The sequence below is a fragment of the Ctenocephalides felis genome, unplaced genomic scaffold, assembly GCF_003426905.1.
Source record: "Ctenocephalides felis isolate EL2017-DRISC unplaced genomic scaffold, ASM342690v1 CF-g0.4_SCAFFOLD_03573, whole genome shotgun sequence".
NCBI classification, from domain to species: Eukaryota; Metazoa; Arthropoda; class Insecta; order Siphonaptera; family Pulicidae; genus Ctenocephalides; species Ctenocephalides felis.
Genome location: NW_020539727.1, coordinates 4373647 through 4398426, shown reverse-complemented (window position 1 = coordinate 4398426; position 24780 = coordinate 4373647). Strand labels below are relative to the sequence as shown.

The window sequence follows — 24780 nt, the reverse complement described above, 5'->3', positions numbered from 1 at the left end:
ATCAGGTCGATTTCCAACCGATATCTTTCTATTTTCAAAATCGATTCAGAATTGCGGACTAAACCGTAGACGAAATTTTTTCACTTTTCTGCTATTTACAAAGAAACAAATTGAAAAACGCTAATCCTCATCGAGATGCATCGAATGGTTTTTAAAATTTTGAAATCGGTCGCGGCCATTTTTGAGAAAACGTCGATTTACGGCAACAAATCTGTTCACACACACACACATACTTTTTCCAAATTTGGTTTCATTCGATTCAGAATGGCATGAAACGTCGAGAAAACATAACATTAGCAAATCAGATTTTTTGATGAAAACAAACTTCTCCTTTGGGAAATTAAAAATAAGCAAACAATGGTATTTGGTAAATAAAAGGCTCTAACAATTTCTTTAAATTAGTCGCTGTAACGAGATAATAGATCACATTGTCAATTTTTTTGCGAAAATATCTTACCTTGATGGTGATTCTGGGTTTATTAGCAGATCCTGAACTATCGTTAGGATTCTCCATGTCATCCTGTGACTTCTTCTTTCGTTTGCGCTTGTGTTCCTTTGATGGTGATCTCATAAAATCGGGTGAATACCTATTGCGATGCTTTTCTTTACGTCTTTTCCTATTCTGCTTATGGACATCTGTAGATGGACTGATGCTTAAAGGATCTGTTAACATTGATGTGTCTAGTGGATCACCATTGCCTGAAACAAAATACAAATATTTGACAATGATATTTACAGAGATTTTTATAAAAACTAAAATAATTGTATAAACGGTTATAGGTACAATTTGCTAAGACAGGTTGCTATTGGCTATTCATCTATTTTCATGTAGCATTAATTATAAAAGATTTCTCGGAAAGTCACTTCGTATTTTACCTATATTTTTTGAACCTAAAATCACACTTGAGCCCTATAATTATTATATGATTTTAAAACTTATATTTTAAGGCCTGTGTGTAAAAATTCTATTCAATTACATGCAGTAGATTTTGAATACCATGCCACTTTGAATACAGAAAGAATTAAGCAGCTTTTTTGACATATTTTACTCTTTTGCTTTTTAGAATAAGTAAAAATACTGTTTAAATAAAAATGAAATTGAGCAATGTGTATGGAAATGAAGTATTGATAGTACAACAGTGCCAAAACTAGTTTGGTATATTTCATTTCTAGTATTTTGATGTCCAAGATACACCACGTCCAAGAAGTACGGTTGAAGCTGATAAAGACACGAGAAAGGTATTAGTTGATGCAAACCGACGAATAATAATACATGAGATCCCATTGAGTTTAAATATATCAAATTTAACTGTTCAAGACCACTTAAAAGGTCTGGGATTTTCCTCGAAGCTCAATGTATGGTTCTCATAGAAAGAAAACTGTGTCGTCGCACTAGCGCCCGCTATTCGCCTCTGAAAAGTTATAAAAATGTTCAGGTTTTAAAGCGGTTTGTCACTAAGAATGTCAAATTGGATGTAAAGAACCCATGAAACAAAAAAGAAAAACCTGCTCAAAATAGTTGCAAAGCTAAAATTCGCCAAAAAGGATGATGCAGTATGTTTAGTGAGATTTTAAAGATGTTGTTCGTTTTTCAGCTTTTTAAAGATAACATAACGGATAATGTGGATGCCTTATGTCATCAGCTGGATCAACTAAATAATGTACTTCAATAGAAAAGGTCAGAATTAACCCTCAAGCAAGGTATAGTATCAAGGTATTAAGGTATCACGGTATCAAGACGACACAAAACCTCAGATAAGTTTGATGCATCGCCAAAAGCTTTTACAGTTTGATTGATGCATAATGCCACATTATCATATTCTCCAGACCTGCCATCATCGGACCATTATTTGTTCCGATTGTGGGAATAGTAATGTATATTAAACTATAAACTCCCATCATATAAAAATATATAAAATTTATTCATTATAAAATATTACTGATATGAAAATATATGACAAGTCCCATTGTTTTTCTCTCTAAACACTAGCCTGCTTCATTTCCCCACACACTCCCTGCCCAGTGTTGACCTCACAGTTTAAAAAGAAAATACAGGGAAACACGTTATAAAAATATGGTGGGAAAGTAGATTATAGCAGTATAGTGGTACTAGTCAATTAGTAATTCCATGTTTCGTCGGCAGATCCACCGTATGATAGGTAATTCGACCTTTCATCATCTTCAAACTCTGCCTATGGTTCTGAATATAAGTCATGTAGTGAACTTCCTGAACCTCGATGTCGGTGAACTTCTAAGATTCAGCCTCGATCTAATTGGTATTAGTTATATCAGAATTACTTAATGTTTGGAATGCATAATTTATGGGTTTCCATTTCCGCATTCGTTGCATTCGTATCTGATGGGTTCCGATCGGAGAAAGAAGTAGGCTCTTTATCCAAATCAGGATCATTGGTTTCTTTAACATAAGAGTCCAGAATTATGGAATCCAATAAATAATTTATGTCAAATTTTGTTTTGACTCGTCGCTGTCACCGATAATGGGAGGTAGCATCAAAAGACGATTTGTTGAGTTAACGGACAAGGAGAGGTTGAATTGCATTCCAATGAAAAGTCTAGGCTTCAAATTATTTTTTTGTCAGCAATAAACACTGAGGTCTGGGTATACAAAATGGGTAACCACGAAAGTCCGGTTCAGGTAGTAAGTGCGTTAACTATGATGAACCGAGGACTGGACGTACCTTATAAGTCGTCTCTGAAGACCAGTGATTATGGTGCTGCATAAAAATCTATATTTCTCAAAATCCTCGAAAAATAAAACTCCCTCTTTGTCTTCATTTCAATCGTCGTAGGTCACCAATGTGGGAATAGTAGTGTATATTAAAGTATAAACTCCCATCGTATAAAAATATATAAAATTTATTCATTATAAAATATTACTGATATGAAAATATATGACAAGTCCCATTGTTTTTCTCTCTAAACACTAGCGTGCTTGATTTCCCCACACGATCACTAAAAAAATTGTTCAGCGGTAAAACCTTTACCTCAAATCAGGAGGTCAAAAAGCACTTTGATCAGTTTTTTGCCAATTAGGACCAAAAAATTATGCCAATACATAATTTATTAAAGTATTTGTCTATTGTACGAAAATTACGTGCCAAAATGTCTACAAAAAACGAACTTACTTTCTGAGCAACCCAATAATTTCATAGTATTGTTATTACTATGTACTCACTATACATAGTGAACATCTATGATTCTAAGTATTTTCAAATATAATTTTGGGTAAATGTGTAATTTGATTATATTGTAAATATATTTTAAGTTCATGTACCTTCAATACTAGGTCTGAATGTCGAGCCCTCTGACAAAAATGAACTGTCTCCAAACTGATTTGTGATGTTTTCCTCCGTAGTATTAGAAAGAGATTGCTGCTGCTGAAGAAAATAAGTTTCCTGAACCAAATGATTGCGTTTCTCTTTTCTTGATTTTTTATTACTTTTGCTTTTTGCCGCCTTTTTGACAAATTCCACATTTTGATCTGATTCTAGAAAAAAAATCAAGATCATTTATAAAAATATTGGTAACTTTTAAGAAAAATAAATAAAATACAAAATTAGTGTATGCTTTCTTAAAAAATATTGTTAACATTTATACTTTTTAAAATACTAATTTGGTGTTAAGCTTTAAAGTTATACACCATACTCAAACAAAATACTATAATAAACAACATTAGTCAAACAAAGTGAAATATCAGTTCAACAAAACAAAGAAAAAGATTCTACTTGTAAAAATAAAATATAAATATTCATTGCAATGATAAAACTTTACTGTTTTTACTTTTTATTAATTAACTATTATTATTTACAAAACTATCTGCAATCATTTTATTATTGCACTAACCTCTATCCCGAGATACAAAATAGTAATATTATAAAACCAAATTATAAAACCAAAAAAGTAATTTTTTTCTATGGTGACAAGATGGAATAGATTCATTCAAAATATCTATAATTTTTGAATTATATACAAGGATATAATAACCTTTATAAAAAAGCTGTTACTATACAATCTCAAATCGGCTAATACTTTTTATAGCAAAATAAAAGTTCATGCACCTGAAAATGGTATTTTTGGTGAAAAAGATAAGTTTCATTCATTTATTCTTTACCTTGTGATATGTTCATAATTTCAGCAGTGTAATTAGCATCTCCTGCCACAGCCAATTTGTCAACAGATTTAATAGTGAATTTCAAAGAACCACTGCCTGCTGCAGTACCAGATTCAGTCGTCAAAACATTATTGATTTCAGGCGAAATCGTGTGAGTATTATTCACAGAAGACTGTTTGTCTTCAGTGTGCAGGCTATTATCGATTTGGTCCAGAGTAGTGGCTGGTATTATCGTGCCATCTTTGCTGTACCTAATAAAATAAACATGATCAGTATGAAGAAGTAATAAATAGAAAATAGTTCTTGAACAGGATGCCAATATAATGCACGCATATTTAACTAGTTAGCAATTATCATGCAGTTGTATATTTTGCCTGGTACAAATAAACATCTCAAGTCGATTTTTACCAGATATAGACCAGTATAGTAATAATTTATATCAGTTTCCTGGATTCGTGTTGTTTTTATGATAAACCAGAATGCAACCCTTAAATGAACCAAATATATGTACTGCATCAAAATTCCATCACCATATTAATAGATGCAGTTATCTTATTATTTATCCAAAGATACAGTTATCTTATTATTTTAATGAATGCAGCTATTTTATTATTTTTTATGTGCAGTACATATTTACTATATAGCTGCATTCATTAAAATAATAAGGTAACTGTATCTTTGGATAAATAATAAGATAGCTGCATCCATTAAAATAATAAGATAACTGCATCCTTAGATAAATAATAAGATAACTGCATCCTTAGATAAATAATAAGATAACTGCATCCTTAGATAAATAATAAGATAACTGCATATAGTACAACTGTTATATAATACATATGTACATAACACTTTGTTGTTGTTGTTGTTATGTACAAATTGTTTTACAAAAATCTGATATCTAATAATGTGCCACAACCACCTATATCGCTATTTTATACTACCTCAACCACATTTTCTATTACCTATATATAATTCTGCAGACTGCAGTCTATCTAAATTTCTAAAATATGGTTAATATGGTTAAAAAATATTATATACAGTAGAATCTATCTAATTCAAGACTTCGATAGTCCGACACTTCCGATAATCCGACATCAGCGATCGAAGCTTCTGGACAATTTTGTGTAAATTAGAAGGAAATTTTTACTTTTAAAACTCTGGATTTTAATAGTGTCGTATTAGCAAGATTCTACTGTATGATATATGCTTGGTAAAATAAGTTAATTGCTATAATCTGCTGAAGGTTAGTAAAGTATTGCAAAAATAAATGCAGCGGTGTTTCCCAAACTTATTCAAGCCATGTCTCACATTTGCAAATATATATATATATATATATATATATATATATATATAAATAAATAAAAAAATGAAACATATAAATTCTAAACTTAAAAGTTGCTTTTTTAAAATATAAATAATAAGTTTTATCCAACATTTTTTAATAAATTTAGTTTTTTTGTAATAAATTTATCAAATATATCTAGTTCCATAACCAAAAAATCGACAGGTAAGTCCATTATTGAATTAACTCTTTCCATTATCTATCAATTTACCCTATTGTGAAACATGAGCCTCAAGTTGGAAAACACTGATTTGGAGTGTTAGTCTAGCTACAAGCTATATTACGATACAGAAGCAAAAGTAATATGTATGAAAAAATCGATCATACAATCAATAACAATTAACTTGAACGAGAAACAAATGAAGTACCAGAATCTGAAAACAAATGAAGTACCAGAACATAATATAAACAAAATATTTTAAAAAGTGTTAATAAATGCTAAAGAAGTGTCGTACTACTAAATTTTAAAAAGCAATTATGTGCATTTCATATATACTTATTTACTTTAAAGCAGTGGTCGGGAAACCGGCGTTAAATTACCCCAAATGTAATAAAAATGGGAGTAAAAATTATGTAATTTCAATTGATATTGACTATATTTGCTACACAGTAATGAGGAGGTAATATCAAAGTGGACTAAAATATTTAGGGATAATGATTAAAAAAGTTTCCCGACCGCTGTTTTAAGGCATTATTTCAAGATTGTATCTTTCAAAATATATTTGATAAATAATGACGAAGTAGTATCAATCTGAAGCTGCCTAATAACAAAAAAACAAAAAAACGTTAACGTTGATCATTTAAATTCAAAATTAAAAATATATACGCGTAATGGATACAACAGTCAGGTATGTGATGATAAGGAGATAGAGTTGATACACAAAACACCCGCTTAAAATATTATAGGCCTATGAGAAGTGGTTTAATTATGAAAAGCTGCGCGCTGTAGAGGCACAGTTTTTTCTATCAATTTTAACAGATATATTAACTGTCAACACCTGATGCAAATCAAACTAATATACTCTGAAATTTACTTTAAATCTATCACTTTTTAATTGCGAATTATATGCAATAACTGTATAATATTTAACTAGGCAAATATAAGAATAGTATAAAAATCAAAATCAAAATCAAAAACCGCTTATAGAAATATCGTGATATGATTTTGGTTTGGATTTTGGATTTTATACTAATAATTGATAAAAATTGGATGAAAAAAAGAGAGGAGTTATTGTACTAGAAAAACAGGAGACCTGCTTCAGTCTCATTCCTACCATTTGATAGCAACTGAATCGTTATAGACTGCAAAATGAGTTAGCAATGAAAGAAAATTACATAGCAATGCAAATCTAAAATATTTAAATTTCAATTATTTTTAATTTTTTTTTCAAATTCCTACAATTACTGAGTAAATAAAAATTTGCCACAAGTGAGATTATTTGAAAAGCGTACAATTCTTATTAACTGAAATGATGAATGATGGGTGTTATGGAAAACGTCATATACATCTAGTTCAATTAAAGTAATTAAAAATATTACTTGCACCTGTTTTAAATGATGGCTCTAAAATAAAAATGTATAAAAAATAATTTTTAGACAAAATTATACACCATTTTGGTATAATAGTGAACTTTTCCTTCGCCTGCAGTCTTCAACTCAATAACTGTTTGTGCTTTGAAAATTAAAATAAAAAACATGTCAGTTATTTATAATTATCCTGCACATAAGGCAAAATATAATGGGGCGAATGATAAAATCTCTGGCAACACTAAATATGATAAAAAAAATAAACCGTCCTGATATTTGAATCAAACAGTTTTTATATTAAAAAATTTAAACTTTGTCATAGTAAAAAAAAATCAGTAGAAATAAACTAACAAACGTTCACGAAAAACGCAAAAAGAGGGTATTTCTTGGAAGTCCTTAACCATAGGACTATCTTTGGAAACACTATATTTTGTCACATAGCGCAAAAATTATTTTCCTAACTTTAATTAATTTTGTAATCAAACCACATTTCATAGGCCTGCAATATTTTAACTGTATTCGTTTTGAATACAGAGTTTAATCTATCAAAATGCGAGGTCGAAATCCCAGAAGAGTAAATCTGATGTCTTCTTTAAGGGGGAAGTCTGCTTTAGAGGCTTTAAAACAATCGATTTTTTTTGCTAAAATGTCTTCCAAAACTAGCCAAGAATATATCCCTAAAATTTCAGAAAAAAATTTAAATTGTTTTAGGAGTTACAGAAGAAATAGTGAGCAAGCGTCAAAGCATGTATATGAGCCGAACAAAAACTTCGATTAGCGATATCTCGGTTTTGAATTTTTTCGATTCTTCCTAATTGGCGGGAAAGATAGGAAAATAAACTAAACGTCCTATCGAAACGAGACAAATTTCATTGAATTCAGGATTAAATTCTATTCTAGTTGAACCTAAAAAAAAACTTGAAAAAAGTTATAATTACACTGTTTAAACGATCTAAAGGGAAATTTTGTATAAAAAAACATGATTTTTTTTTCAAGTTGCGAAAAATGGGTGAATTTCTCATTTTTTTCTGGATTTTTTAGGTTCAACTAGAATCTATACTATTGAAAATATATATTTGTTTTGAATTTTTTGTTTCGGATGAAAATTGTGACCTGCACGCTCGTGGCGCATCGGCAAAATGCTTGTACCCGGCTTATTATGTCATATATTTTAATGAAAAAAATTGTGAAGATTGTTGACATATGTAATAATAAAACCTGGAAAAAACCTCGTTTCAATTAAATACTTATTTCCTTCCCTAAAAATTCCTCAAAAAAGCGATTTTTTGAAGCATTTAAAGCAGGCTCCTCCCAAGAAGATAATAACCGACAAAAAAATACAGAATTAACTATAATTATTAATGAGAAAATCATACTTCTAAACTGGAGTCACTTTTAGTTGGTCGGAAAACAATAAGGAGGAAAAAATCACTTATTAGGAAAAAAAATCATTTAATTCAACACTTCTACTATCCAACAATCAGAGCAAGATTCTAGTTTAGAAGATTTAGCCCATTTAATAAATCAACATATTTTCATAAAGCATACCATGCATTATATTAAATATTTAATAGCAAACATAAATATATGTTAAATTAATATAATCTACATTACTAACTAAATAAATATATATACATTAAGCAACAAATAAAGCTGACTATCACAGACAAATAAATATATCACTTCTTTGGTTAGAATAAAATACTTCTCTCTATTTACACAAAAACTACTGAAAACTTCATTAGCGACTTATGCTGATCATGCTGAGTTCCCATTTCCCTTCAGGCAATTTCATAAGCATAAATATCGCCCCACTTGAAATACCTCGTCCTGGATTTTCTGGGCGCTTTCGGCTGCGTGATATCAGGTTCCGAATCAGAAGATTTATCACATTCTGAACATTGCCAACCGTACAATTTAGACTTTTTAGGCAGTCTAGTCAACGGAGGATTCAAGCAACCGAGATGATAGTAGAGATGACATACATCGCATTTTGCAAGCAAATGTTGATCATGCCGTTTTTTGCAGATACCACATTCGTTGTTGAGCGGTATAGCCTCTGAAAAAAATTGGGTTAATTTGAATACAATGTACTAATATTTAGTTAAATATATGCAAAGTATTCATTTCTAATACCAAATGCCCTGTGGTATAAATAGAAAACCATTGAAATTGGTTTGTTCCAAATGGTCTTTATAAATTTTGACTTGAATTTTGATAACTATTAAAAATACATAACACGTATCTCAATAAGCGACCCACAGGAATAAAGGCAGTGGTCAATCGGAAGGTTATGGGCTCATTCTAACCAGTGTTATGGCAAAGCCATGTTACGCTCCAACTTCCATACATTATGCTACTGAATCATACTGAATACTGTCAAAAGATCATGTATTTACTGTTCATTCAGACGTTTTACACATAAACTGCAACGTCACTCGTACGTTATGAACCTGAGTCAGAAAGACCCTATTATCTAAGATCGTTTTTTTACATTTGTGCGGTTTCTAGGTTAGGTTTTCTATCTGACAACCTGAGAAATATGCCTGACTGCACAGCAACCACATAGATTTTGTCAATAACTAGAACGAATTTGTATGGAAAATTCTTCATAACATAGCCTTGGCTATATTTAAAACTCGCTATATAGATTTCTCACAAACTGAAAGAAAGTGACGCATTAGCAACTAGGATTTGCTAAAGAAACTTCTTAATGAAATGAACCAGTTTTAAACGACTAAAAAATGAGATGTTCATATTGATATTGTATCAAGCAAACAAAATCGTGGAGCAGGCCAAGTGACATAAACCAGCTCAAAAAATGTCAAAAGCTGACAGTCATCATAAGAAGAATTTGTTATCAGTTTGGAGTGTGGAGACGTTACAAAGGAATTGCCTACTTTGGACTCTTAACAACCATCTGAACAATCAATTTAAACAACGCAGTTGTAAAAGAGCGGCCTGAATTGACAAATTGGAATGCCATGTATTTCATCATTGAAATCACAGATCTTGGCCACTTGGCAAAAATTATTGGAACTTGGTTGGGATGTTTTGCCACATCCAACATATAGTCCTGACATCGCACCACCTGTTTACTTTTTGTTTCGATCTTTACAAAACTACTTGAAAGGTAAAAATTTTCATAAAAACAAAGTTAATTTGTACCTGATTCAGTTTTTTGCTAATACAAATCTGAAGTTTTACGAACCTGAGATTATGATACTACCTTAAGGATTTCAAAAGGTAATGGATGAAAGTCCATGAAAAAATAGACTTTGATTTAAAAAAAACACATTTACTTAGTGGTCACCTTATATTACAAGACTCAATAAGTCCGTAGGATAACACATAGACGATGTAGCTATGTAATCATTCATATGATTCGTAGCAAGCACTAACATTAGGAAGGTATATGTCAAAATTTCATGATAATCGGACGATTAGTTTACAAGTTACAAGGGGTTCAAGTGACGCTACTTTCGAGTTTTTCGAAACCACGATTTCAAAGCAATTGTGTGGGCACTTGATAAGCGTTATCTGGACTGTGCCAAATCGAGGCAGAAGTGGAAAAGTGGTTTGCTGATTTTAATCGTGGCCATACAGACACTAATGATGCTGAACGCTCTGGAAGGCCAATTGAGGTGGTTGCACCGGAAAATATAAAAAAAAGTCCGTAGAAACGTTTTGGAAAACCAAAAAGTAAAAATGTCTGAGATAGTTAACACCATAAAGATATCAATAGAATGTGCTGGACATATCGTACACAAATATATGAATAGGAAAAACCTTTGTGCAAAATGGGTGCCGCGCGAACTCACATTTGACCAGAATCATAACGAGTTGATGATTCGTAAGAGTATTTGGAGTTGTTTAATCTAAATGAAAACGGGTTTTTGTATCAATTTGTTATCATGGATGTGACCTGGCTTCACCGTCATTCGAGAGAACTAGGCACGATGAGGATAAAAGATGCAAACAATCAGCAAGCAAGTTTATGACGTCAGTTTTTTGGGATTTGCAAGGAATGATCTTTATCAACTATCTCGAGAAAGGCTAGAGCATTAACAGTGATCGTAATCGAAAAATGGCCTCATTTCAAAAAGAAAACCAATGCTGCTCCATCAGGGCAACGCGCCAAATCACAAATCCTTGAAAACAGTGACAAAAAACATGAATTGGGCACCGAATTGCTTCCCCACTCATTATATTCTCTAAATCTGTTCCCCAGCAACCATGTCCTGTTGCCAGATCTCAAAAGAATGCTCACTGTCAAGAAATTTTTGCAAAATAATGAGATGATAGCCGAATTTTATGGAAAGATACAAATCGTACTACAAAAATGGTAACAAAACGTGTGAAGTTTGCTATAATCGGTATATCGTCTTAAAAAAAAAACTATATTGAATAAAAAAAAAAAATTTGCCAAAAATTGGGTTTTCTTAGTTATTCTATGGACTTATTGAGTGAAGTGATATATAACATGATATTCTATTTGGATAAAAAAAATAACATTGTCGCAGATCAATTTTGTTTTGTATTTTGGGTGATATATATACATATATAATATATACACTTCGAAGTGCTGCCAACATCAATATCAGAGCATCAAAACTTACGAATTAGTATCAGAAGCACCAATAGATATAAATTAAAAATGAAATTATAAGTTCAAATGAAATGTATCATTATATACTAACCTTGCCTACTAGTGCTCAGTACTTTCCCGCTATTCGCTCCATCTCCGATGCTGCCTCGTGTTTTTCCGCCGGTCTGATCCTCACCATGATGATTAAGCGGAAATCCAACCCCCATTTTAAGGGCCGCAGCAGTTGGCACACCCATCGACTTCCTCATATTGTTGTCAGTTAGAGATCGAGGACCTAAAGCTACAACTGGCGATAGCTTATTGGGAACTACTATAGATTGTTTCTGGCCTAAACTATCTACAGAAGGCAGTGATTTAGTCGGACACAGATCGCTAATAACGCCGTGGAGCTTTGCGATCGTTTGCTTAAGGGAAATATTGCGGCGGGAATGTTCTGTGCTGTCTTTCATAGCCTAAAAATTGAAATTACATATAATATATAATATTAGTTCGACACCTGGTCAATATAAATCGATTGAGTTTAAAACAACTAAAATAGAATGAGACATTGTAACCAAAACCATGCTTATTCTAACACCTATATATGATGTTTTTTTATGGTGTGGCAATTAGGCAATGAAAAATCTTGGCATGGAACCCGAAAAAAATGTAAAAAAATCAGTACTCATTTAAATTATTATCATTAAATTTTTATCAAATATCTGATAATTTGATGTGCATATATCTAATTATCATTTTTGACCGCCAAATATCATTTTTTTACTGTTTCTTCTGTATCTCCGAAACCGCTAGGCCTGCCATACCAAAAATTTCACCAATTTTTCATTTCATCAATACAAGCCAAATGTTTTTTGAATCATTCGAATCACGTACTCCTTTCTCTCTACAACTGAATTACCGTTTTTGGCACTTTTGTCCCGTATCTTCGAAACGGCTGAACCTGTCTTCACCAAAAACTAATCAGCACACACACATACATTCATTTTTTCTAAGGTATAGCAAAATGTTCAGAAACCTTTGAAACGTGAAGATATGCAAAAATCATCATTTTCGATTTTCGGCCCATTACTATAACTTACCCTCCGGGAAGTTAATAAGAAAAAATAAAACAAATTGTAAATTCCTGCCAAAGTCTCATAAGTCTTCAATGTGAATCTTATAAGCATTTTGAGAACCCAAAAATCAGTAAACAAAAATGTTTGTATTTCATCAAAACCCTTATGAAAAATCTGTAAATTTTTAATATTTAATATTTTCAATATTTATATCACTTTTTCAAAACGTCAGGCCTTACCTTTGGGAAAAAGCTTTGCGTCTTACCACTTTAATAAAATGCATTTAAGATCATTAAAATCGGTTCAGTCATGTAAGCAAAACTATACATGCACATACACGTAATGCAACTTTTTTTTCAAAAGTAAATTTATCATTGGATTTTTTGTGATTTCATAGAGTTACACTACGGAAAGTTAATACGGTATCTTGCACTTATTTCATAAATATTGTTATTTTATATGTCTAAATGAAATCAAATACACATAGGAAATCACAATAATAAATGGACGTCATACAAAATATTTTGTAAAAAAAAAAATGCAAATATGTATCTAATATAAAATTGCATATAATCAGCTTGTTATACATATAGTAAGTAATCATTAAATTTTGCCTGATTTTGAATTTGAATTTTAAAGAAAAACAGTCTCTTATACTATTGTGTATAAATGGCAAAGCTATGGTCAAAGTACCTTTTTCAATATTGTTGTGAAAATTGATATGAGTAGTATGTATACATTAGCACAGTATAAAGATGCTTATTACACAGTAAATTAATTTGAAATAGATTTCAAGAAAACAAATATTTAAGCAAAAGACAATATTGCACAACGTTTTCTTCAATTATTGTCAGCTTTTTCTTCACAAGTAAACTAAACCATACCAAACTATTCGACTCACCTCATCATATCTATCTCTCAAAGATTTTTGTTCGGCTAAAAGTTTCGTATTTGTTTCTAATAACTGATGCAATCCTTGCTTCATTGAAGTTACTCTTTTATTCCGGTCAAGATAGTATCCTAAAACAAAACAACAAATGTTTGGAGTAAATATTATTACAGAAAAAAGTAATACAGATGAAATTAAATAACTTTTAAGTTATATTTTGTATTAAAATTCAATACTTACATATACACACACCTATCTATAAAATCTATATATATCTATAAAATAGGTACTTATTAAGATTTATTTCAAATATATCATATTTTGTTAGCAGAATATATAAAATTATTTAATTATTATAAATAATTTTGCAATATTTATAATAATAATTATTCAAACATGAAAATGAGCCTAAAAAATAAAAATAAATTATAAGCTAACAGGACTCGAACTTGATAATGTTTAACTCTCTTATGTATGAATTTTAATGCAAAAAGCAGGAGCAAGCGCTTTAAGAGGCACAGTATATTTTTTGCAACTTCAATTAATATTTATAATTGAACCACTTGTCATAGGCCTATAATATAATATTTTTAGGAGTTCGGTCAACTTCTATCAACATGCAAAAAGTCATCAAAATAAAGAAGAGTAAATCTAAGGTTCTCCTTGTTAAAATATGCTTTTCTATTTACCTATAAATTCAACGCTAAAAGCTGGTGGAACATTCCATTTCTTCCTAACATCCAATAAGGCTTGACAATGTGCATCTTGTATTTCAAGTGCCTCAGTGTCAATACCCATGAGTACTGCTTTATTCAGAAGTTTCTTGCATGCCGAAGCAGAAGTTGTAAGAAGACGAGGCATTTTCTGTGTTGGGACCCAAGGTGCACTTTTCAATGTTTTATTGTGTAAATATTTTGTTCGATGTTTTCGAAGTTTGCGTTGAATTCGCTGCAACGTGGGATCACTTTCTCCATCGTCATTTTGGAGAATATCGCGTTCCTGTTTCCTTTAAAATATAAGAGTTACATTTAACTTTAAATCACAAAACTAGTGGGGTGCATGGCTTCGTAAGTAAACATTCGAAGAATAAAAATAATCAGTCAACAAAAATGTCTATGAATAAATATTATAAAAACTATAATTCTCATTATTTGTTCCTTGTAGACAAAATGTGAAAATTTATTAGATTAGACGACGTTGTTTATATATGTTTGAATGAAATATACATAAACAAAATCTAATTAAGCAGACTTATTGTTAAAATAAACATATTTTATTTCAAATGCATCAATTATTCGTTTGCGAAATATTTGCACTGAGTTAACAATTTTAAATAGCTCATGGAGTATCAACTATACAAACATAAAAAGTATTGAAAAAAAATTTAAAAAAGTATTAGAGACGTGAAATTCGAACCCGATCAGTATTGACTTTCTTATCTACTAACGCGAATGGTGACGTGCCAACCAACTCAGGTATAACGACATGCTCACGCTCAACGCTATAAGCCGATGTCTAGGATCTAATCGGAATTTCTGCACTTTCTGCTCTGTATCTTCGAAACAGCTAGACCTGCCTTTGCCAAAAACTAATCAGCACGTCTCTACCAATACAAAACGAATGTTTTTTGAATTATTCAAATCGGTTGATCCGTGTTCTGAAATCGTCGAAGGTATGCCAAAATATTTAGAAACCTTTGAAACGTAAAGATATAGAAAAATTTTCATTTTCTAATTTTTTGCGATTACTATAAAAACTACAAAAGAAGAATTGACGAACACCCAAATTGCTTGGCACAAAAAGTATTCTCAGAAGCGCGCCCAACAAGGCTAAAACGAAAAATTCGCAATGATCTCATAAATTTGTAAACGCTAACATTATTATTATTATTATTATTACTATTATTATTATTATTATTATTATTATTATTCTTATTATTATTTATCTTACTATTTCTATTATTGTTATTTTGTTATATTTTATTATTTTTCTAGTATTATTTCATTATTCAGAAATTTTATTTCTATTATTTATTAATTTTATTTTTATTATATCATCATATTAGGGATATTATTTTCATGTAAATTTTATCCTTTGCACTGTTATTTATTTAAATTTATGTTATTATTTATCAATATTACTAGATGTTAATTATTTACCAGTTGTAATAATTATTGAAATTAAAAAAAAAAAAAAAAAAACTATAACTTGTCCTACTAGAAGTTTATACTATTATACTTATAATAGAATCATTGAAATGATTTATAAGTATATCAAGTTGCTGTAGGGACTCATAATATTAGAAGAGCTGAAGTTTATTCAAATTTGTACAATTTTTTCACACATTTTGGTTATTTTCGACAAATGGTTCAAGTATTACAGATTGTCAAACAAGCACGCACATAATACAAACACGGTGTAATTTCTAAATCATGGCCGAATAATCCGTATTTTTTAAATTTCCCGTAGGATAAGTTATAGGAATGGGCTAAAAACAAAAATAAAAATTCTTGCAGATCTTCACGATTCAGAGGTTTCTTAACATCTTGTCATACCTCGGTATGTGTGGATACGATTTTTCGGCAACGATTTCGGGCTTATGGAAGAACCGATTTGAATAATTCGAAAAACATTCGATTCCTATTTATGGTAAGACGTGCTGACTAGTTTTTGGCAAAGGTCCAACCGTTTCGGAGTGAAAAAAATAGCATTATTTAAGAGAACTAATCACCCGACTTGATTGATTTAAAAAACTTTCTGCTCGTGTTGACCATTTCTTTTGAAAAAAAAAAATTATATTTCATTTTTTTTTAATTTCCTTTTTTTTTGAATGCCGAAAATAATTCTATTTTAATTCTAACGAAAGTTCTAAACATCACTTATATATTTCAAATGAATAATTTTAACTTTGCAACGAATTCAGTTTATATAATTCTTATAAATATTAGACAATGTCTTTTATTTTAAGCTTTGTTTATTTACTTTTCATACAAACATATATAACGTCGTCGTCCAATTTATGAGCTCTTATATTTTGTCTATTAAATACGAATAATAAACGAAGTATAATAATCTATTTGAAAACATTAAACATTCCTTGAATATTTCATAACGGTACGGGAAATTCCAGCAATTTGCCTCAAGTTAAATACTGTATCACAAAAAAAAAAAAATTACACAAATATAATAATCGTAAGAGAGAATATAATTTTTAAATATTTCCAGTCAACAAGTTTCGAAAGTCATTAAATAAGAAAACAACTAGAAAAATTTTCACATGAAACTAATCAATCCATCAGATGCTTTATAAATACTCAAATTTTCTCATAATAAATACAAAATTACTATTTGATTATATTATTTCACAAACTATCTTACCTTAATAATTAAATGTAAAATGTTATTAAGTGCTTCTGTACTGTATGAGATGCAACCAACTTATAAAATAAAGAAAAATATGCAAGAATAGGATTTTAAAAACTATTTACCTGCACTGTGTCTGTATTTGTAGGGCCAACCAGTTCCTTTTCCTCTTACGAATCAATGTTTTATCTGAATGCAATTTACAATGAGCATAAAATGGGTCCGCTTGATCAACTTCTTCGGTATGTGCCTCGGACAATAAACCTTCTTTCTGAGCACTAAGCAAAAAAATAAAAAATAATTCTTTGTATATCATATATGTTCTAAAACATTATTCAAACAAGAACAGATAAAATATTGAATTGTACTAAGACTAATTAATAATAAATTAATCCAATATTCTCAACCAATAACCAATATTCTCAATTCAAAATTATTAGCAAACCTTTAAAAATTTTCTAAATATTTACTAATCTATTTCTTTCCTTTCAAATTAACAATCAATTATAAATAATATACTTATCAATATAAATTCCAATTAGAAATCTAAAACAATAAATCGTGTAACTATTCATATTTTAAAATCATCTGGTTCTCTTAAAAATGAGCAGAAAAATTAGATTTGAAAAAACATACAATGAATGCCACTACAGTCACCAATGCATACAAGTGTATTTGTTAATATTTAATTATATATTATTAATTTAATAAAACAAAAAATTAATGCAATTTTGATAACTTACCCTACGAGAAATTAAATAAATCACTATATTCTACTCACCAAGTGACATGAAAGTAAGTCTTGCACATCCCAGCATCACATCCGATGCAAACACCAGTTCGTGCAAATCTATCATCCTCACAAAGACAACAAACTTTTGCTCCCCATTTATTATAAGGCATTTCAAAAAGAGTTACTGAAGATAAATGATCCACTTCGCCAAAAGCAACACCTGGTACGTATAGTGCACATACCAAATGCACCCATTTTCCCACATCAGTCTCCTTGAAAATCCCTCCTGAAAAATAATAAATTAAATTTGCAAATGAAATAATAAATGAACATCCATTTCAAAGCAAAGTTGTAAAGAAGCTTACAAAAGCTCATGTTTAAACTTGATAAATATGAAACATTATTTAATTTTGACTAATTGAAAAAATTAGAACAAAATCTGATTACATTTTTGTGCAATTAGTTATTGACCTGCAATTTGTTTGAATCGAGTTCAAGGAAAAATAGTTTCTTGGAAGGAAGGATTAATACTTTAGAATTAATCCTGTTAGAAAGGTATATAGAATATATTTGAATGATTTAGAGTTGAGCCTTATGTGTTAACAATAGCACTGCAGCAATTACATTATTATAATAGAGCAATTGTAAACAAAAGTCAACTATCATTTCTTACCTTCATTAGGGCACAATTCGCAGTGTGGATTCATGACACCAGCCTTGCACGCCTCACAAAACCATGGCTCTGTCGAACAAGATGAAACCGTACTAGAAACACTAGCAGAATCTGAGACACCATAGCAGCCTTCATGAACAGTCGTACCACATCCATCGCATTCCACAATTTCATTTGTATCATCACTCCTGTCTCCCAGACAACCCGCACAAATTGGAGGAGTTTTAATCTTTTTATCAAACTGTAAAATATAAGAAATATTAAATAAATAAGATATACATAAACTAAATCTAAATACTAAGAATGAAATAATGTCAATAGGAAATTTATTATATATATTAGCTAAATAAAAAAAACTGTATGAATATTTCATAGTGTCATAATATCAGTATATATGATATATTGATAAAGATTTTATTATCAAATGATGAAGTTCTGAGAAGAGTCAGCAAAGAAAGAACTCTACTGAGCACAATTATTAAAGAAAAAAGGATACTGGATAGGATCCATTCTGCAAAAAAAGTCCCTTTTAAAAAACGTCACACATTTTACACATTATTTATGTGTGCCTGTGCATAATTTATCAAAAATGTTGAAAAAGTATGAACAAAGAAGCAATTTAAAACAAGCATAAAATCATATAAAATCTTTAGGTAGTCTTTATATAAATATAAATCATATCTCCAATTTGATTCAGTGTCTCTTTTCACAACTTGCCTGGCATTTTCCATCTTGATTTATTTTATTTTTTGCTTCCTGTATAATATCATTAATTGATTTGCCTTGATCATTTGCCTGAGAATTTTTTGCTTTTTCATCCTCAGAGTCAGAACTGTCATCAGAATCACCAGATTCATCATCTAAAATAAATGAAGAGACGATTAGTATATATACATATATATTAATAAAATTCCAAACAATGTTCAAAAAAAAAAATACTGTAGCAATTTTAAAATCTCTCAAACATTCTTACTCATAATAAATTCTACTTTATATTCCAATCAGAATATGTTTTATAAATTATCGTTAACAAATGCTACTGGTATTTAAAAATGTCCATTTATCTAGACATCACAATAAAATTTATTATACATATTAATTCAATAATAATACAATGTACTTCGTAATCAGTAACAACTTATATAAACTAAAACATATGTAATACATAAAAGATATTTAGTCTAATATATAATAGATTATTTAGTATATTAATAGTTATAACATATCTAATAGATATTTATTCTGCAAACAAATATGAATTAAAAAATAAATATAATTGTTTGTGAAGAAGTGTAGAAAGTAGTAATTTGGTTATATCTTGTCTAAAATATAAATATCAAGATTTCTCAAACAAGAGTTATTATTTTAGCAATTAGAAACTAAAATTTATCAGTTTCAGCAACAAGTGCATAACATCTCCTTGAATTGATAAATTACAAAAATAAATGCACTGTACAAGTTACGATGCAATGTGTTTTTTTTTTGAATTGTTACTTTTAAGTGTAATTATTTTTACAAAATATACATCATTGCTCAAAGCATCGCAACATAGTATACAGGCAATAAAAAATTTAAAACAATTAAAATAAAATCGTTTTTAAAAATGTCTAACACATAGTACACACATTATACAGTATAATAACTTTTGTTTGAGAAATATTGAAATTTATATTCTAGCCTAGATATAATTTATACCTAGCCTAGAATATAAATTTCAATATTTCTCAAACAAAAGTTATTATGGCTAAAAAGTAATATACACGTAACATTCCTTGAATTAATTCATTACAAAAATAAATGCACGGCTGAAAGTTGTTTTGTTGAATTGTTACTTTCAAGTACATTTTTTTACAAAATATTGGGTCGTTCAGAAAGTAATTTCGTTTTTATAGACATTTTTGAAAGGCAGTTTCTTTTAATAAACCAATACTTTACCAAATTATACATTGGTCGTTTTATCACAACTTTTGTCATATTTCTCCTAGTAGCATAATTCTAGAACCATAAATTTTATGGTCGTTACTGGCAAAAACAAAAGCTGAGCAAGGTGCTTTTTGACCTCCTCCTTTGAGGTAAAGATATTAACGTCTAAAAATTTTATTAGTGACCGGAACGAATAATAATCTGATGATGCCAATCTGGAAAATATAATGAGTGTAACATTCTGTTCCATTCAAGCAGTTAAAGCTTTTGGCTATTAACCAAACTGATGTCTTGCTTGTTGATTAATTTTGGCCTTTTCTATTGGTGTACATAATTTAGTTTATTCAGTTGATAACATTGGGCATATGAATTGATCGTTATGTTATCCTGAAAAAAGATGAATCACAAACAACTCCTTTAAAATCTCACAATATATACAGCAACACCTTTTTCAGGTGAACATCGGTTTTGCAACTGTTATGAGCAAGTTTTTCTTTTTTGTTTTATTCACTATTGCATCTGATGTATTGCATACAACCCTTTTCTTGTTCCTCTTGATGATTTGCTTAAGAAACTGATCATTTTCATGACGTTTCAGAAGCAAATCCACGAAGCGGTACTCTTTATGAGTACCTGGAAAACTTATATATTGAGCTTCAAGAAAAATACCAGACCTTTCAACTGGTGACGAACTGTTGAATTCGATAAAATTAAATTCAATGGCATCTCATGTGTTATTATTCACTGGTTTGCATCAACTAATGACTTCCTCGTGTCTTTAACAGCTTCAATCTATCTTCCTCAATGTGGTGCATCTTCGACATCAAAATTTTTGGAACAAAATTTAACCAACCAGTTCTGGCACAGAGGCACTATCAACACATCTTTCACATCAGTGAATTTCATTAGGGCTTGAACATCATTTTTACCTTTTCTGTAGCAAAACAACTGGAAAATGCTTATTATTGCTTTCCATATTTAAAAGAGCAAAAACTACTCCACATAATTGATTAGTATTTTTCATGTGGCAAAACTTTAATATATGGGGTTTCAAATCATATAATAATTTTAGGGCATTAGTGTGATGTGTTGTTCAAAAAACATAATTAAATCCATTGTGGTAACAAAAACAAAATTACTTTTAGATCAACCTTATAGTACTTTTATTATGTCTAGGATATAAACTTAAAGAATTATAGACTTAAACGAATCTTGTCTAGGATATAAAATTTAAAAAAATTCTAATGGGAGTTATTATTAATTTAGCAATTTGACAATAAAGATAAAGCATTACTATCAGCTTACACATAGTGCATAAAATTCACAGAATTAATTAGAATCAAATAGTACCTCTTCACTTGTAAATATAAAAATATAAATATAAACAAAAATATTATTACGCAAATATTTCTAAATTACTGTTTGTTTCATCATCATATAAATTTAAACTCTCTCAAAACAAGGGTTATTATTACTTTAACAATTTAATTATAAATTACTCTTTGCTGTTTACGCATAGCATTAATTGAATTGATTTGAATCGGATAGAATCCCTTTCGCATTAAATTGTTGCATTCTACTAAACATATAAAATTAATATTTCTAAAAATTTTATAAATAACCGTCTGCATTGTAAACATTTGAACATTTCTCAAACAATTATTATTCTTTTAGCATTTTAATTATAAATCTCTCCTAGAAACTTGTGTATGTATAACGATCACCAAATTTTGGTTGCATGACCTAGCACCCCTATACATTAAAATAAAGCATTCTAGTAAGCATATTTGTAATGCATTTTATTAAACATATGAAATATTTCTAGAATATCTTTAAATTACTATTTGTTTTGTCATACATTTAAAGATTTCTCAAACAACTCATATTATTATTTGAAAATAAATTTGAGTTTGAGCACAACAAACCCAGAATTGGTTTGGACAAACCTCTTTACTTTCACATTAAGTATTTTACAAACTATATGAAATTAATATTACTAAAATATTATTAAATTACCGTTTGCTTTGTGAACATTTGAAGATTTCTCAAATAACCATTAATATAACATTAGCAATTTAATTAAAAAATATTTCTAGTAACTTGTGTAAGTGTAACAACCAGCAAATTTAAGTTGCATGACCTAGCACCTCTTTACATCAAAATTGAGCATTTTAATAAGCATTTATGTAATAAATTTTACTAAACATATAAAATACTTCTAGAATATCTTTGGTTTACCATTTGCTTTGTTATCACATACATTTGAAGGTTTCTCAAACAACTGTTATTATTAGAAAATAAATTAGAATTCAAGCAGCTTGCGCACAACATTCCTGAGTTTCTGAACTTTGAGGTCGAGTATTTTACAAACTATATGAAATTAATATTACTGAAATATTTTTAAATTACTGTTTGTATCATGAACATTTGAAGATTTCTCAAACAACAGTTATTATGGTAATATAAATTTGAACATAAATTACTCCTAGATACGTGTGTACATATAACAATCACTAAATTTGGGTTGCATGACCTAGCACTCCTTTACATTAAAATTGAGCATTCTAATAAGCATATACATGTAATGTGTTTTACAAAACATAAAATATTTCTAGAATATCTTTAAATTATTATTTGCTTTGTCATATATTTAAAGATTTCTCAAATAACTGTTATTATTATTTGAAAATAAGTTTGAATTTGAGCAGCTTGCGCACAACATTCCTGAGTTTCTGAACTTTGAGGTCGAGTATTTTACAAACTATATAAAATTAATATTACTAAAATATTTTTAAATTACCGTTTGCATCATGAACATTTGAAGATTTCTCAAACAACCGTTATTATTATTTTAGCAATTTAATTAAAAATTACTCCTCGTAACTTACAATCACTAAATTTAAGTTGCATGACCTAGCACCCCTTTACTTTAAAATAAAGCTTTCTAGTAACATTATAGTACGTAATGTATTTTACAAAACATACAAAATACTTTTAGAATATCTTTAAATTACGATTTGCTTCGTCATAATATGCATTTAATGATTTCTCAAACAACTGTTATTATTATTTGAAAATAAGTTTGAGTTTGAGCACCTTGCGCACAACATTCCCTTGGGCAAACCTCTCAACTTTGAGGTTATGTATTTTACAAAACATATAAAACTAATATGTCTAAACTATTTTTAAATTACCATTTCCTTCGTCATCAGTATTTAACGAATCATAATCATCACTTTCTTCAGCATGGTCCTCTATCCTAAAATCACTGTCATCAGAACTTTCTTCCAAATCAAAATCCAACAATTGTTGTGCAGATTCCACAGGTTTAACTTTGCGTTTTTTCGGGTCCCTTTCGTCTGCAAACATTTTTTAAAAACGATAAAACATAAAATTTCACTTATACAGAAGTTTGTTTAAACATTTTTTGCGGAATTCACATGTTTTATTTTATGAAACTTGAAAACAACAATCGTGCTAGCTTGTCAAACGCATACCTAACCTATACTGACGAATTTTTGTGACGAAGTTTAGAAAAATATATTTTTATAAACTAGATTTTTTTTTAAACTTACGGTTTGAATTCATAATTATCACCATCGACACAAGGAATAAATAGTATTTAACAAAAAATAATAAAATATTTAATAATACATTTTTTTGTAATCAAAATACAAACTGACGCTATCTTTCGCGTATGGCAACTCTTTGAAAGAATATGAAGAAAGGATAATCTGGAAATACCGGGAAATTTAAAAATGGGGTTTATTAAAAAAAAAAATTAACTAGGTGTAAGTGGCATTTTTTTGTAAGGAAAATTGCATGAGCATTCTGATATTCGTAAATTTGTGACCTAATCTATAAAAATTCAATAATTAACTTCCCGTAGGGTAATTTATATTTAACTAAATAATGGTTTAGTATGTTGATTAAGACCAAGCACTCTATCGTTATATCAAGTAAATCGTCTAATTTCAATTTTAACAAACGTCAAAAAAACTACCCATTTTCTCAAACTTTGATGAATTTTTAAAATTAAACTACTTGTCGCAAAAGGCCGTAATATTTCAGTAAGTTCTATAAGACCAAGATATATGTCTTAAGTTTTTTTTTCAACAGTTAATTACAAGAAAGCGGCTCGGTAGATTTTTACCTAAAACTAATCAGTATCATTCCCAACCAATATCTTTCGAAGAGTTTTTGATTTTTAAAATCGATTCGGTAGAATGAGCTTAAATGTGAACGAAATGTTTAACATTTTTTTCCAAATTACAAAGAAAGGGCTTGGCAGTTCCTCGCACAAAACTGACAAACGTTAATCTTCATTGAGATACATTAAATCGGTTCAAGAGTTGTTGAGCAAACTCGATGAGAGATCTAATTTTGACAAATGCCAAAAAAAACAATACTAATTTTTGCAACTTGTCGTAAGGCCGTAATATTTTAGTATGATCTAGAAGACTATGGCTGATCTTTATTAGAAACTATGCAGCACGATTCCCCACCAATATCTTTCGAATTGTTAAAATCG

The 24780-nt window shown here is 29.5% G+C and overlaps 1 protein-coding gene across 1 annotated transcript in view; it reads right to left on the bottom strand.

Annotated features, from left to right (window-relative positions):
• LOC113389020 (PHD finger protein 14) overlaps positions 1 to 23932 on the bottom strand; it is a 28051-nt gene extending 4119 nt beyond the window's left edge. The window contains exons 1-13 of the mRNA XM_026626055.1: positions 23825 to 23932; positions 23444 to 23608; positions 19044 to 19186; positions 18327 to 18567; positions 17702 to 17939; positions 17046 to 17198; positions 14247 to 14563; positions 13570 to 13688; positions 11705 to 12065; positions 8829 to 9063; positions 4133 to 4383; positions 3296 to 3508; positions 458 to 699 (exon numbers count right to left, since the gene is read on the bottom strand). Coding sequence (XP_026481840.1) covers positions 458 to 699; positions 3296 to 3508; positions 4133 to 4383; positions 8829 to 9063; positions 11705 to 12065; positions 13570 to 13688; positions 14247 to 14563; positions 17046 to 17198; positions 17702 to 17939; positions 18327 to 18567; positions 19044 to 19186; positions 23444 to 23608; positions 23825 to 23849 — 2703 coding nt within the window. The 5' untranslated portion in view covers positions 23850 to 23932. The remainder of the gene's footprint in view (positions 1 to 457; positions 700 to 3295; positions 3509 to 4132; positions 4384 to 8828; positions 9064 to 11704; positions 12066 to 13569; positions 13689 to 14246; positions 14564 to 17045; positions 17199 to 17701; positions 17940 to 18326; positions 18568 to 19043; positions 19187 to 23443; positions 23609 to 23824) is intronic.
• Positions 23933 to 24780: the final 848 nt, after the last annotated feature.